The sequence below is a fragment of the Lepisma saccharinum genome, chromosome 17, assembly GCF_977018435.1.
Source record: "Lepisma saccharinum chromosome 17, izLepSacc3.1, whole genome shotgun sequence".
NCBI classification, from domain to species: domain Eukaryota; kingdom Metazoa; phylum Arthropoda; class Insecta; order Zygentoma; family Lepismatidae; genus Lepisma; species Lepisma saccharinum.
In genome coordinates this window covers 26,776,117-26,792,514 of record NC_139245.1, presented here as the reverse complement: position 1 = coordinate 26,792,514, position 16,398 = coordinate 26,776,117, and the positions used below count along the sequence as shown (strand labels likewise).

General features: G+C 34.0%; 1 protein-coding gene across 4 annotated transcripts in view; it reads right to left on the bottom strand.

The window, feature by feature from the left end:
- Positions 1-6,456: 6,456 nt before the first annotated feature.
- The window catches only part of Gpo1 (glycerophosphate oxidase 1), a 61,953-nt gene continuing 52,011 nt past the window's right edge, over positions 6,457-16,398 (bottom strand). The window contains exons 12-15 of one of the 4 annotated variants that reach the window (XR_014443592.1): positions 16,033-16,221; positions 13,925-14,043; positions 13,403-13,501; positions 7,557-7,573 (exon numbers count right to left, since the gene is read on the bottom strand). Coding sequence is in view for 3 of the 4 variants with exons in the window: in XM_083139203.1 (XP_082995329.1) it covers positions 7,436-7,573; positions 13,581-13,679; positions 16,033-16,221 (426 nt within the window). In the remaining variant the exon portion in view is untranslated. Of the gene's footprint in view, positions 7,574-13,402; positions 13,502-13,580; positions 13,680-13,924; positions 14,044-16,032; positions 16,222-16,398 lie in introns of all 4 variants that reach the window. The other 3 variants (XM_083139203.1, XM_083139202.1, XM_083139204.1) reach the window with 3 other exon arrangements.

Sequence of the window (16,398 nt, the reverse complement as noted above, 5' to 3'; positions counted from 1 at the left end):
TGAAGTAATATTATTTTGTCTAGTGTAGCAATAAAATATAAAAGTCTGATGGGAAAGTATATTAATTAGGGATGGGCCGATACCAATAAAGTACCGATATAAAATTTACCGATACCGATAACCGATATTCTACCGATCCGATATAAAATTAGAAATGGTCCTTGAAGAACCTGAAATGTTCATTGATCTCCTTAATAACTGTGTGTTTTGAGGTGACTGCAGTGCAAGAGAAGCTAAATATTTAGACATTTACTTTTTAGAAAGAAGAGCATGGAAATTATCCATAAAAATTACAACAAAATGGCAGAATTTTGCACTAAATTATAAGATATTTATCGATATATCGGATCGGTAAAATAATCGGTAATTTTACCGATACACCGATATGCCTATATCGGCCGATACCGATAGAGTACTGATTAATCGGTCCCATCCCTAATATTAATTGTATTAGATAATCAGTAATCAATTGAACCTTTCGAACTGAAGCAACACAAGCTGCTCATGTTGGCTGCGTGTCGCTCAGACTATGCTATTTACTCAATACCCTGTATTGTGCTGCCTCAAGTTTGTTGTTCACGTATGCACAGTCAATGCTTCACTGCGTGCTATATTTAGACTCTAGAAGAGAGCCCAACCGGATGCCTTACAACATGTTTAAAGCTCTAATTTGTTGATATAATAAAGTATCGATATGTACAATGTTTTAAGATTTAAAAATGTTCTTTTCGCTTTATCAAGTTTTTTGATGAAGTTATCGGCTGTAATTTGCCTTCAACAATGTTTAAAGAGGCAGTGTTTTGGACATTTATGGCGTGACTGCTTTTATTTTAAAAATCCAACACATGGAGGCAGTTTAGTCTAAAATAGATCAGTCAACGTGGTAAAGTACTCTAATGCATTGTTTCTCAACTGCCAGGCTCTCGTATCAACTATACTGAGCTGCGAAAGGTTCTGCTGAAAGTGGTTGACGAATAACACAATCCTAATATCACATTGAGTTATGAGTTTTAGTTTTAGAAGTGCATTTTATGCAGAAATAGACTAATTAACCAACTGGACCTACCTGGTGTCTCCACCGGGTATCGAACCCAGGATAACTTAATTACAAGGAGACGACGTTATCTACTTCGTCATCCATATTTATATATTTGTCCTACATGTAATGAAACTATTATTACTCTTTATGATTATGCTAGAATTTATTTAATATTTAATTTGGAAGCAGCCCCGGCGCCCACCCAGCATCAAATGACATGGGTACCTGGGGGGTAAAGGTGGTCAGGGGTGTGATGCTGATCACATCACCACCCCCACTCACGACCGGATCAAGAAAGTGTGAGGCGTTACCCCGACACCCCTATACACCTTCATGGCATGGTGCTAAGCACAGGGGAGCACTTTACCTTTTTTTTAAAATTTAATTCCATGGGTACATGTTAATTCATGCATAAAATATTAAATACTGGAAAGGTATTTACGAGGAAAACTCTTGGGCTAAAGGTATTGACTTTAAAAAAAATACCAGGACATGGTTTCACAAAGGTTGAGAACCAATTCTCTAGTGTTTGGGTCTTCGGTTTATCCAGGCTGGAAAGTCTAGCGTTTACAGTTTGAGGTCAGTGCATATTATTTCTCAGTTTCTCATGCACAACATGCCTCTCCCAAGTTTCAATAACTTCCACACATGTTACAGCATGATTTACATTAACAATGTCTCGTTACGTTTTTTTCAGGTGACTACTAAATTGATTAATGCAATTATATTGGTACCATCATGCGAACTGAGCAAAGAAACAAGTGTCACGTGCACCTTGTCTCTTCGCTGTGAATTCTCCCAGTGTTTTGCAAAGTGTGGTTAGTCTTAATCTTTAGCAGACAGTTAGTTTCAGGTGAAACCACCACCTGGCAGCAATTAACATGCCATTTCTTGAATGACTATTCATTTTTCTCTTTTTTTCGTTTATATACATATGAAGGTTTGGCATACTGGAATGACAGAACAATCTGTTTATTGTTACTATTTAAACAATTTTGAAAATACTGCAACTATTTATTCTCTCAAATTGTTATATAACCCATGAATGGGTATTACTCTTCAACCACTCATTTTTGTTGATGTTTTTGACTTTTACATGTAATAATGAAAAAAAAAAAGACGTTCACAGCATGTGGCAGTTAGGGTTCAGCAGGAGACTTCAAATTTATCCGAAAATTGATTTTCTAAACTGTGCCTAATTCCTCCCAAAATTGGGGGACAGGGATTACATTTCTTCAAAGAGTAATCTTGTCATGCTTCCCTGCAAATTTGGTGCATCTGGGGTCCATAAGGTAGATGCTAGAAGCAATTTTCTGGAAGATGGCTACACTGCTTGCCACACTATTTTGAATGACTAGGAATGTGCCACTGCTACATACATACAAATTTTGATTCCCCCCCCCCCCCCTTGGGATGTAAAAGTCATAGGCGTACATTGGTGGGCCCCCCAAAATTTTCAGGCTACTAAATTTAAAAGTTAATGATACTTTTGTTAACCTCCTGGACCTGAGTAGAAAAGTATTGATGTATTTTTTTTATTCAGCAAAAAAACTTAATTCTGAAGATAAGTGCAAAGTTTGATTCTGCCTTCCCAAAAAGTTATGCCACAAGTTACTCCCATTTTAAAAGTCCTCAGCTAAGAGTACTCTCATTCTGAGAAAAAAAAAAAAACTAATTACATCTCTCTACAGCAATTACAGGGTAGCTACGATTTTTTGATTATGAAATTCCCAGACATTTCCAGGTTTTTCCCATCCAAAAATGATTTTTTTTCGGACATGTTTATGATTTTTGATTTTGAACCTTGTTTTTTTAATTAATATTTTTAATCCGTTGATTATTATGAATATTCACTTTCACAACTTTTTCTTTTAGCAAATTTCATTCTATACACACAAGAACATGGGAAAATTCGAAGAATAAAATGTAAAATTACAATCTGCATCAAATGTATTGGGGGCTACAATCACATGCATCTAGCCTTCAGGCTTAAGTAACAGAGGTACATTATTTCACCATAACAGACCTCCACAATATAAAAACAGAAAAAGTTCATAAACCATGCACAATTTTTCATTTTCTAGCAGATTTATAGTGTCTTAGAAAATGCTGCCTTTTTTGCTTACATTTATAAGTACACAGCATCTAGAGAAATGTTTGTTGCATATAGGAATTCTATAGAAAATGCCAACAAGACAAGCCTATTATAAAGTAATAGACGATAACCTCATCTTCACCAACCTTTCCGATAATTGTGATCATATTGTCAATGTACTTTATTTATCAATCAGATATCTGGACTGCAAGTTTTACTTTGATATTCTTTCTAATATCTAGTATTATAAAAGTGAAAATTTATTACAGAATAGGGATGGGACTGATTAATCAGTACTATATCGGTTTATCGGTAAAATTACCGATTATTTTACCGATCCGATATATCGATAAATATCTGATAATGTAGTGCAAAATTCTGCCATTTTGTTGTAATTTTTATGGATAATCTCCATGCCCTAATTTCTTAAAAAGTAAATATCTAAATATGCAATTTATTTTTCACTGCAGTCACCTTGAAACACATTTATTAAGGAGGTCAATGAACCTTTCAGGTTCTTCAAGGACCATTTCTAATTTTATATCGGATCGGTAGAATATCGGTATTGGTAAATTTTATATCGTTAGTTTATCGGTATCAGCCAAAATTTCATATCGGCCCATCCCTATTACAGAAATTCGACAGCATCATAAGAACGAAAGAAACAACGTTTCAAAACAATCTTTTTTTGGAGTGGAATGACAAGAACTGGATCCAGAAGTGGAAGTGAACTGCTTGTTCATTTTGCAACTTTTTCTCTTGCAGACTCCAAAATGCACGTAAATTCCAGACGATCTGCAAAATTCCCTGACTTTTCCAGGTTTTCCAGATGTGTGGCAAACCCTGAATTAGTTCTCTTTTTTTATTTTATTGTTTAACATTGTTGCAAGTTTGAAATGTTCCCATTTGCTAAAGTTTAATAGATATTTTATCAGTTCAATAAAGCAATCAGTATTAAAAGTTCTCAAAAATGAAGAAGGAATAGACATTGAAAGCAAGAAACTTATCGGTGTACTTAATCATATGCAGGGAAAATCTTTAATCCCATTTTAGTAAGTACAAACTTACATCCCATTTCTAAAACAATTGAGACCACAAAAACAAGAAAATGCAGAAGTTTATGAGGCTTCACGTGCCAATTTTGAAAATCAGCATGTGGGTGACACAAGAAGAAAAGAACACAAGTAGGGCATAGCAGAGAGTATAACAAGGAGAGCACAAGATAAGTTGCCAATATGTAATGGGGGCAGTGGCGGATTAAGCTTCCTCGTCGCCCCTAGGCACAAACTTATTGTGCACCCTTCTGAAAAGAAAAGTAGTAACTTATTTGCAGTATTTTTACAGGCTAATATAAAAATTAGTGAAGACACTGAAATAAAAAACAAAGGATAAAAAGCAATAACAAACAACGTTTTCAGCATTCTGATTAATTCCACGTCTTAGAAGAATGTCAATTGTAGACTCATTCAGGATCGTCACTGACGAAATTTGTACTCTCACTGCCACAATCAGGAACTCCTACGAACTGAGGGGACACTACCTCAGGTGCACTTTCTTCCTCCACTAAACCCACAATATTTTCGACATTTTGCGTTTCACAGAGTTCACTCGATGTAGCCGCTTCCACTTCAATTTTTGAACATCTTTCGGAAATCACTTGTTCCTTTCGCCTAAAAAACGTGTGCACTACAAAGCTTTTTCTGTAAGGTTGCTTCTCTTTCATGCTTTTCGTTTGCAAGTTTACGATAAGCCGCCCCACTTAACTTTGTTCGCTTCATGCTGCCTTCTGCATAAAATAATAAAAAAAACACCAAATCGCAAACGCACTATAATAGCAACAAACTAAATGCACCAGCCAGAGAATACAGTAAGACAAAAACTAGTTGCGGTCCACGCGAAAGCTGCACTCACTCGCACACTTATCAGCAGTGTTTACGTGTTTATTTTTTTTAAGACTGCATTACTGGCATTGTTACAGATGCGAGTTTCAAACAATCAGTCTTCTTTCCTGCCTGGCCATTAACAAAAGCTTAGTGGAAGATCGAGGGGTATGTATTTACAAAAACAAACCAAGAAAGGCTGGGCGGCTTGCATTGTCATTGTAAGCGATAAAAGCCACAGCACGGGTTAAAAACAAATTGATTAACGCCTGAAGGAGGCAGAGCAGACGAAACATTTCTTGATAACACAAATCCGATACATCAAGGTTTCTTTCGTATGAAGCGAAAGTGTTGCAAGCCGTTGATTTGAAACATTGGTTTCATAGATCTAAATTGTCACTGTGTACGTAAGACACTTTTTATTATTCTTGATATTCTGGAAAAAAGATTTGCCGCCCCCAAGAGTTGCCGCCCCTAGGCACATGCCTAATGGGCCTATTTGGTAATCCGCCACTGAATGGGGGAAGTATGATTAATTTAAAGATTCAATTGTAGCATGGTATTAAGATAAAAAAAAGTGTCAAGGAAAATAGAAAACTAGTATGAACCAGGGCTGAGCTGATAGCACTTTGAAATGACGCCAATAATTTTATTAAGTCTCACTGATACTGATGCTTGAAAATTAGAACAATTAAAAGTTACTTACGTGAATTTTAGAAGATTTCGCACTTCCGCATTGCACAATTTAATGGTTCAATCCTATTAATTTTGAAGATCCAATGTCTTCATTCACAAAAGGGTACAGCGTTTGAAGCGGAGATGGTACCACGGTACCCTTTTGTGAATGAAGACAGTGGATCTTCAAAATTAATAGGATTGAACCATTAAATTGTGCAATGCGGAAGTGCGAAATCTTCTAAATTTCACGTAAGTAATTTTAAACCGCGTTTACCGCAACCATCATGAATTAAAAGTTGTTCAAAATATTCCTTTTTCATATTCCACTGCAATTATATTCATAAATTTCCTTTTTTTTTGTTTTAAAATATTAAAGAATTACATGTAAATAACAATAATTTAATTGCAAAATTTATTTTCACACAATACTAGTGACATTTTAGAATTTTCTAACTTGGCAAATTGGCACATGAAATTTTTGTAGATCCAGAAAGATATCTGGTATCATCAGAGAATAAATTCCACTGAAGTCAATACCATTATGCTGGTAATAGCTGTCCTAGTATGAGCACTAGTAGAAGTGAAGTGAAGACGATGATGAGAGCAACATTAGCTCTCGAAAGCTTGAATCTTTTCCACAACTCACTTGGCCAATAGCCTGAAAGAATCTTTTCATCAATTGTTGATAAAAAGATTCAGGACTTACTCCAAAGGTCCCATTGTTATAACTATCATTAAAGAAACTAAAAATAAATGTCTCGTGAAGAGAGCATATATTCTCCAGAAACATTACAATAAATTTGTGCTTTTGTGTTTGTAACAGGCCCTAAACCATGAGAGAAATATTTCACTGATGTTTGAAAATGTCTCCCATCCCCCCCCCCCCCTGTAACATTGCCTGTTTTTAATCTTCCTCATGGAGATCTATGCAGTGGCAATTTTATCTATTTGTTGATTGCTACAGGTACATCTTTTATTGTTTTATTATTGTACAAATATAAGAGTATATTTAATGAGCAAAGACTTTTAAGATATTAAAACATGTATTTCAAAAAATACTGAAAATAGAGTAACATTTTTCATTGGTAAAAGACCAGCTATATACCATTCAATAATTATGAAATTAAGTTACTTTAATCGTAATAATAAAGCACAGCAACAAAGAGGAACTATCCATAAAAGTTCCAATTAAAAATTGGATAACAAAAATAACATTTGCGAGAAAGCTTTGATATCACAAATTGACAAAATAAAAACAATGAATACAATCAACAAATGGAAAGGATACATGTATAAAAGGTACTTCGTTTCAAAATAAGTACAGAGACAACAACAAAGGAAGGTCTCTATAACTGAATTAATATAATAAAGAACTACAAAGATTTGTATATGTTAATACATAATGTACATGCATCTACTATTTACCAATAAAAAATACAATGGTCACATAACTTACATTACGTACACATATACATACTTCACATGACTACACAGAATCTATTACATGTGTCTGCCAGGTACTGCAACAATAGATATATACAGCAATTATATTTGCACACAATGTAGTCTCGCTGAGATCGTAGTGTTTGCACTTTATTCCTCTAAGAATTGGAATTACTACTCACTCCGATCTAGTACCTGCAGTTACCATATAAACAGGAATCAAGAAAAGGTTTCTGGAAAACACTAAAAAAAAATTATATACTGGGGACTAAAGACTTCCTACAAAAGTCCTTGTGCAATTTAAAGGCCTCCTCCACTTCTCTCGACCAATAGTTTTTGATGCCGCAAGCGTTCACGTTCCTCATGCTCCTCCTCCATTTCAGCCATTCGTGCGAAGCGAGAGTTCACAACTGCCCCAGACTTGATGGCAGACATCATCTGCAATAACAGAGCACTCGTTAAATATATTTTAAATGAGGAGGGGGTGAATATGAACAGATACAAAAATATCTTTACGGATTGAATGAATAAATTGAAATATTGCTTTATCTGTAAAACTGAAAATACAATTAATCTCATATTTATACTATCCCTTACTTTTTACAATTCTGTCATTTTACTTTTCTTATGACCATAGGAGCAAAATGGGTAGTTTTCTTATCTATTCCTAAATAAAAAAAGGTTAATCAGTTATCTAGTTATATGCACTGATTCAGATTGTTTAGATCCTCAACAAAATGTTGATAATTTTGTATTAGTATTGGAAAAGGATGATGTGAATTTTTTGCAGAAACCAATAAAATACAGTTATAAAATTTACCAATATTGATAACTTAATTTGTGGAAATGAAATTTATACATGTACCTTGTAGTCATTCAGCATTTCAACCAATTCACATTGGTGTCCTTCAAAATGCAGTAGAAAATTCTTCAGGTAAAGTTACAATGTTAAAAGGTTAAAATTTTGTAGGATGCACCAAGGATAAGTCTTGGACAGGATGTGGTAGTGTCATTTGGAGAGTTTTATCCTTTTTAACTAAAACATTTTCAACTTTTAATACCATGTGATTTTACCTGAAGAATTTTCTATTGCTTCCTTAAAAAGACCAATGTTTATTGGTTGAAATGCTGAGAGACTACAAAGCATATCACTGCAAGATACAGGTATAAATTTCATTTTCACAAATTAGTGATTTTTAATGTTAACAAGGACAAATGTGAAGAACAAGTACCTAGTTGCATTGGACCTACAGACAAATATCTGTTGACAGCATTAGACCTAATATGTGAAATGATGACCCCCCTTTTTAGATTGTCAGTACTATATTTTTACTCTCATTTTACACGCATTCAACATTTTTTTTAAAATATCAGAGGAAATGGGGTGGATATCAATGCTTTGCTACACACAGTGCTGTATAAATTTGGACATGTAAGAAAATTTTAAAATGTGTAAAGTTGTTAAGGGGAACATCTGATATGTTCTTGGAATGAAGTGATTTTCTTAACTCTGTTCTGTTCGCTTAGCTACGTGAACTGAACACAATTTTTAATTTGGTAATACTTTTATCACAATAATGCAAGTGGTGTTGGAAATTAGTGACTACACATAACACAGCACTGAGATGTTACTTTACACAGAATTTTAAAAAAAAGTCAAATACTAATAAAAAAGTATGAATCAATTTTTGAAGTGGAACATCCAATTATAGAAAACATGATTGTCACAAATCAATTTATATTATTCTCAATCCTTCACAGATGATGCATTACCCAAAGATAACAGATAGTTAACCATGAGGTTGTCAAAAATGACAATTTGAGCTATACAAATAAATAAAAGCTGTGAGCCCATCTTGGTGAAACTAAATTAACAAATCCGGAAGAATAAAATTATCGTAATTATGTTTTTGCCCCATGCATATCTGTAACATCTTTCCAACCTGTGGCCACTCTGTTAATGCAATTATATTTTGATGCAGAAAGAGACCGAAACAAAAATAGAGAAGTGCAAACAAAATCGAGATTAAGGTGGTGTTGATCATCTTGTCATGAATATCCACAAAATATTTCTACAACTTTACTTTCTTTTACATTTCCTATGAAACTAGAACAACTCATGAATTATACAAGCATGCTTTGTTGAGCAACCCACACGATAGTGTTTGCAATCTGAGCATGCAGAAATAAACACAGATCAATGTTATTTACTAATATTCAAGGGGAGTTATCACAGACATCTTCAACTAAAATTTCTTATTTACAAACTATCTTTCTAAAGGCATTTTACTCTATTACCTATTTCTAAAAGGCATTTAACTAACAAAATGCAAATATAAAAACCAACCCCAAAACACCTACATGCTCCACTTAAACAAAGACATGCTATGAAATATATGAAAGTTTTTCTGACTACATAAAACAGTAAAATCATGATAAAATATACCTGTAACGCCAAACTCTTTACATTGTCAAAACATGGACAGCTCATTTTTAAAAATAATGTTCTATTCGAGGCTTAACTTGATAATTCTATATTTCTTTTTTTTTTTTACCACAGGTTTATACTGTCTTGCAATTTTGTTATTTCCTTCTAAATATGTTTATTTATTTTTATGAAATGTTAATTTTGTCTTATCCATGTTGAGTGTATATTTTATCTCCTGAGGTTGATATGCACAACTTGGTTGTTCTTTTGGATTTTACATGTATGTGGCTGCAGTGGTTTGTCAGTTATTTGCTGTAAGGATGACCATGAATCCAAGATTTAAACATATAACTTTGCATGTCTTCTTCCTTTGCATCTAAATCTATGATGATACCAAAGACGTTACAAGTATATTATTGAGCAATTACATATTAAATGTTATACGCTATTACTAAATCAAGATTTGTATACAAATTCTATATATTTGCTGGGAGTTAAATGGATCTAATGAACTAATATTACATCTATGCATTCTCACATAAAATATTTTTTACAAAACTGAACAAATCATTGTCTAAGTTTCTTAAGGGTAGTGAAAGAAAGTGTCATGCTCATGGTCTTTTTTTAATCAAACTTGCATTTGTAAATGAATAAACATTACAGGGTGGTCCAAAAGTGTGGAGACACCCGAATAAAAGTTGAATGACCTGATGTGGGGGGGAAATGTTATAGGACATATGAGAATGACGGCTACCATCTTGAATTCAACTTCAAAGTTTTAAATGGGAAGGGGGTGATATGATACATCAAATCAGGCTACAATTCCACGAGAAATGTAATGGTGAAGTTTTTTTCAATGTATCTTGAACCAGTAAAAAGTTATGACTGAATTCTTGTACCAAGTTGCTCCTTTTCGTGGTGTCAGAAAGGTGTCATGGAAGCGTCACACTGTAACTGTTCGAGACAACCATTCATAATGTGCAGCTCTTCGTGGATGTATCCAATTAAAATCATGTGCAATGGCATGCGAACTTCTCTCCCTAGACGTCACTTTGATCTCTCTGCATTACAGACACCCTAAAGACATTTTAATGCTTTTTTCTGACACCTCGAAAAGGAGCAAATTGCTGTAAGAATTCAGTCATAACTTTTTACTGGTTAAAGATATACGTCTAAAAAACTTTAACCATTGCATTTCTCGTGAAATTGTAGCCTGATTTGATATATCATATCACCCACTTCCCATTTAAAATTTTGAAGTTGAATTTAAAATGGCAGCCATCATCGTCATATGCCCTATAACCATTTCCCCCACCTTTATTACAAACCTACAATGTTAGTTTTGCGGAACAGTATATCATTTAACTTTTATTCGGGTGTCTCCACACTTTTGGACCTCCCTGTATATCTAAAGACATTGGCTTGGCTAATAGTCTACTAACTTACTCAAGTTTCACAGTTTTTAAACACGCAATTACTTTTACCATTCTTCTTGTTAGGCAGTACCCGGACATATTCCGTAATGTGGATGGTGAAATCGAACGCTTATAGTAATATACAATATACAATTAATAAAATTTATTAGAGGTCAGGTTGATGTGACTGCCATCTTTTTATAACAGAATACAATACAAAATAAAATTTAGTTGTATTAATGATAAAAATCTTTGATAAGAAGGAGAATTCATTATCACTGTTACTGTTAAAAAATGTATTATGGGATATATAGTGTAATACACCAACTCATAAGTAGATTTCTGTATTTTATTTCTTAAAACAAATAATATATTTGTACTAGTTGCTAATTTAAAAACTGCCAGCACCATTGACAATAGTAGAGCCAGCGATATTGTGAGGTTCTCTGAGAGAATTACATTTTTAAAAAAACATAGAACCCATCAGTAAAATAATGAGAAGTGTTAAAATGGATAGTTAATGCTGAAAAATAAAAATTCTCTGTATTTTGGTTCATACAAATATAAATCCTCAGCTATTAGGAATATGATGGCATCAAGTTTAACCTGCCAAGCTGGTTCAGCATACATATATACATGGTTTGCATAAACTACTGTTAGATGTCATCTATTGACGATAGACATAAACTGTTAGAACCAGTTAACAGTAAGAGGCCTGAACTTTTGTTCGTCAATGTTTTCATAAGTCAAACATTAAAAATGGCTGGCTCATTGTAAACTGACGTGAAACTGAACAACATCTTGTTAGGGTGCCAAAAGTGAACTAGATTATGCACACATAGAATGAGGTTGAAGATAACGAAAATTCTGCAACAGAGTGTCGTGTTGATCCTATACTAGTGGCATGAGTTGCAAGACATTTTTAGAGGTCAAAAATTTCATTTTGCATATCTGTCAAGGGTTCAAAAGAACTTGGTCTCCTTACTGTTCTTTGATCAATATGTGATCAACTTTATGGAGGAGACAAACAGGTATGCAGAACCAAAGCTAAGAAGTGAACAATTTAAATACCGCTTGGAGTGTAGGAGTTGGGATATTTAAATCCTGGCTTGAGGGGTTTAATAAACAGCAAGAAAGAGATTAACATTGAAGATGAGTGAGACATCAAGTCTTGGAAGCCTCAGCTTATTGATATCCCGTGAGAATTTCATGCTTCATGCACCTGCAATGTGTCTTCAAATAATCTGAGTTGTGGTTGGTTGAAGAAAAGGTGGAAAGTTCTTTCTGTCGAGTTCTTGTCACTTTAGGCAAATACAGTAAAAGTTTTTAGTGCACAGGAATCCTGAATTAGTTACTAACGTCTGCAAAAACAAAATAAAAAAGGCCATGCTAAAATGTACCACCAAAAACCAAGGAACTATATGCATTCAGCTGCTAGGTATAAAACATCTAAACTAGAGCCGAGTCGATACCCTATTATCAATTCTAAACAAGCTTGGTGGCTGAGTACATTACTTTCGATCGATCTTGCCACCTAAGTTCCTGGGTTTGAGTCCTGACCTGGACATATTGCTTTTTCTGAGTGTCCCTTCATCAATTTCATGCAATCATCACTCATCTTCATTATTGTGATTACCCAAAAGTGGCAGAAATGCAACGTAAAGTAACAAAAATACAATATAATACTATTGTTGATGCCCACCAATAACACTTGGGATGCACCAATTTGAAATTTTGGCAGATACCAATAAAGTACCGATATAAAATTTACCGATTCTAATAACCGATATTCTACTGATCTGATTCCAAATGGTTCATTGACCTTTTTAATAAATGCATGTTCTCAGATGAACCAAGCTTTTGCATTGCAAAAGAAGCTGCACAGACAATTATTTTTTTAAAAAAAAGTACAGAATGGAAATTGTATGTTTATATCCATAAAAATTACAACTACCGATAAACCAATATGCATGTCAGCCAATACCGATAAAGTACCGATTAATTTGTCCCACTCCTATTGAACACTAACAATTTCAAATATTCAGAACATTTCTGTTATTAAATGCAAGTATTCCATTGGGAAAAAAATATCATATTCATCTCTACTACAGCATAAGTTCGAGTATGAGACAATAAGAATATTAAAATAACTGTCATTTAATAATAAAAAAATAATTTGGCTCTATAAGTGCCGTGCAGATTTTTGAGGATCCTGCGAGATGTCCAGACTATGGAAAAGTATTTGATGATATCACTGCTTAAATGCTCAGCAATACTTTCTAATACTGACACCACTAGTAGCAGCTAATACTAATGCAATAATGTCAGTATCGGCTCAGCCCTACTCTAAAACTAATGACTGATGGTGCAGGTTGACCACTGAACGTACAAAGCATGCAACAGCGCGCTATCAAAAATTTTCACCTGCAGGTACTCATCCAATTCAACCTGACCATTCATATTTGTGTCCAATTCCCTTAGAATTCCATGCAACTCTTCTCCTGATACTTCTTCGCCGAATCGCTGGAATTAAATAAATATAAATTATACAAACAAGAATGCTTGATGGAAGAATTCATTAATGGGAGAGAAAATCTATTACCTGCAAGTAATCTGACATCTCAACTTGTCCGTGGCATGCTAAATCCACTTCGCTGAGAATGGAATGTAATTCAATCTCTGATACAAAAACCTGATCTTTCTGTTGAAAATAAAACAAAAATGTCAAAAATAAATTAAAACAGATAAGCATCAACACAATGCTTCCACCAGATAACCATCAAATTTGTAGTTTTCATCATCCTTTAGTAAATGAAACAATTCTCAATTATAACCAAAATATCTATATATATATCATTACTTGCATACTATTTCTGCCACTACAATTTGACTATTTAAGCTTACTTTCAATACAATAGCCTAATTCAATAGTCTCAGTAGACTTACTGAATTTTTTCTCACTTCAAAATTTCCTCAGGGCATTATGCATAATTGTCTATAGAGTTTTACATTCAGTAAAACTTTTAGTTGCCAAATTCAATTACAGTTCCATCATCAGCTATTTTCTGAAATTAAAGACATGATTTGTACATTATATTAGCACAAGTACAACCATCCTTCTTCGACTGACCTATGAAAGGAAGTATGCTTATAAACTATTTTTAATAATACTTGAATTACTTTAAATACCAAATCTATCATTACACTCACTTTGTTTCTTATTGGTGTTTTTCTATCACACATAAAACATTTTGACTGCTGTGAGTAATAACAAGTATCCTAAGTCACATGTTAAGGTATGATGGAAGTCAGGATGGAGTACTTATGTGGTGTGCAGCACAAATAACCCCTGGCTTTGCCACCAACACTGCTAAGGCACTAATGCTGTGGGATGGACCAGGCTTGTGTCTGTGAGTAGCACAAGCCTTACCATATGATAATGCTATGACTTGGAAGTGTGGCATCTGTTGTGATGTGTAATAGACTCGTACATTTTTATTTAGAAGGATATAGGAACAAAGGCACAGTAACTTCTTTCACTGGGGGCATCTGAAGTCTATAAATGTAGGTCAAGGACAATGGACAAACTAAAAGCTGTTACCTAATATGAAATCATGACATTATCAACAGAAACAATCAGATAAATAATGTGGACCTTTTAGAGTGATGCTTCAGATGTGTGTAGAATATAAGGTTGGGCCCTCTGCGATGGTGTAGTGGTAACATTGTCACAATGTGATCAAGGTTCCTGGGTTTAATACCCGGTGGAGGTACATAGTGATTCGGATCTCACTTTAAACTGTAGGTTGAGTCCCGATTAGCTTAATTGTGCATAAAGAGGACTTAAAAACTCAAACTCAAAATAACACTGGACCTTGTATGATATATATATTTTTTTAAATAGAGGGGGAAAAGGGTAACATTTTTCAGACTGTCAAATAGCAATTTGAAAATGGTTCTTCACTGTTCTTTCTTTCAGACTGTAATGTAAAACATTCATAATCACTACACAATACATTATTTTATTAATGTTTATAAAAACTGGGTAGTATTTCTGCTGCACCCTATATAAATATGTTTAACCATTTGTGTAAAGAAAGTGTTCACGTATATTTATATAACAAATACACATAAGCAAAATTACTAACTTTCTCCATGCAGTTTACTTACAAAGGTTCTATTAATTTCGGGGAAACTTATTGTTGCAATGAAACAAGTGTGGATGATGGCAGGGACCACCAAAATTAATAGAACCTTTACAATTAAGTTGCACGGAAAAAGTAATTTTCTTCTGTGGATTCATTATACTACTGCATCTTTCATTTCCCAAAACACAGGTGCAATTAATCAAATACTAATATACAGGGTGGTTATAAATTATTGAGCACATATCAAGGATGAATTAGTAAAGTACCCACATTTAGTTTGACCATGTTGTACAGGTTTATTTACAACACATGCGACGAGTCGATTTACCAAGACTTCTCAAAAAAACATCTCTCACTCGATTCAAACATACTTCAGAGACTGGTGGCCTGCCAGCACCTTTCCTATGTTCGCACTTTCTGTATCCTTAAATTGCTGATACCAACGTTTTATGGAGTCCTTATTAGGAGGATTACGCTTGTACTCTATGTGAAAACGTCTTTGAACAGTTATTCTAGATCTGGTTTCATGAAACCAATGCACATAGCTTTCTCTTGTACTATAGTCATCTTGGTACTAAGTTTCACTACCTTGCCACCATGGTGCTACGTATGTTCAGTTGATGTTGATACAAACTCTTACAGCTGCTTTTTCATTTGCAACAAAAGCTTGCTTCAATAGTGTTTTTATTTTAATTCCTACATCAAATACTCTCAATAATTCATAACCACCCTGTATAATGTTGTTACCAAATCTGAGAACTATTAACATCATATTTGGTATTTAATTTATAGAAAAGATGCAGATGGTAAACACTAACTGAACAGTAAAACTAAAATAAGTACTACAATAATTATACCACTTTAGATGCAAAATGTATTTTCAAAGTAAAAGCAAATGATACTAACCTTAAGACCTTGTCGAATATCATTAATGGATACGTATCCCTTCTTGTCCCTATCAATGGTCTGAAAGCGTCTAATGTATGTCTGGATCTCCTGCTTTGTGAGGTTAATAGGAATCTTTTCCCTGCTGGCTCTGTTCACATTCTGACCCATCTCGTTTTGCAGGAACTCCACTGCTTTATCATACTGGACCTGTTCACAAAATCAATTACAGATCCTTAACTCTTTCGCTGCGGAATTCTCTGGCACACAATATCCCTTGGCTGCGTAATTAAATTTGAAAATTTATTTTTTTATAAAAAAATAGTTTTCACAATTACATTGCATTATATATGAGAGAGAACTTACAAAAGTCATTCCTTGCACTTG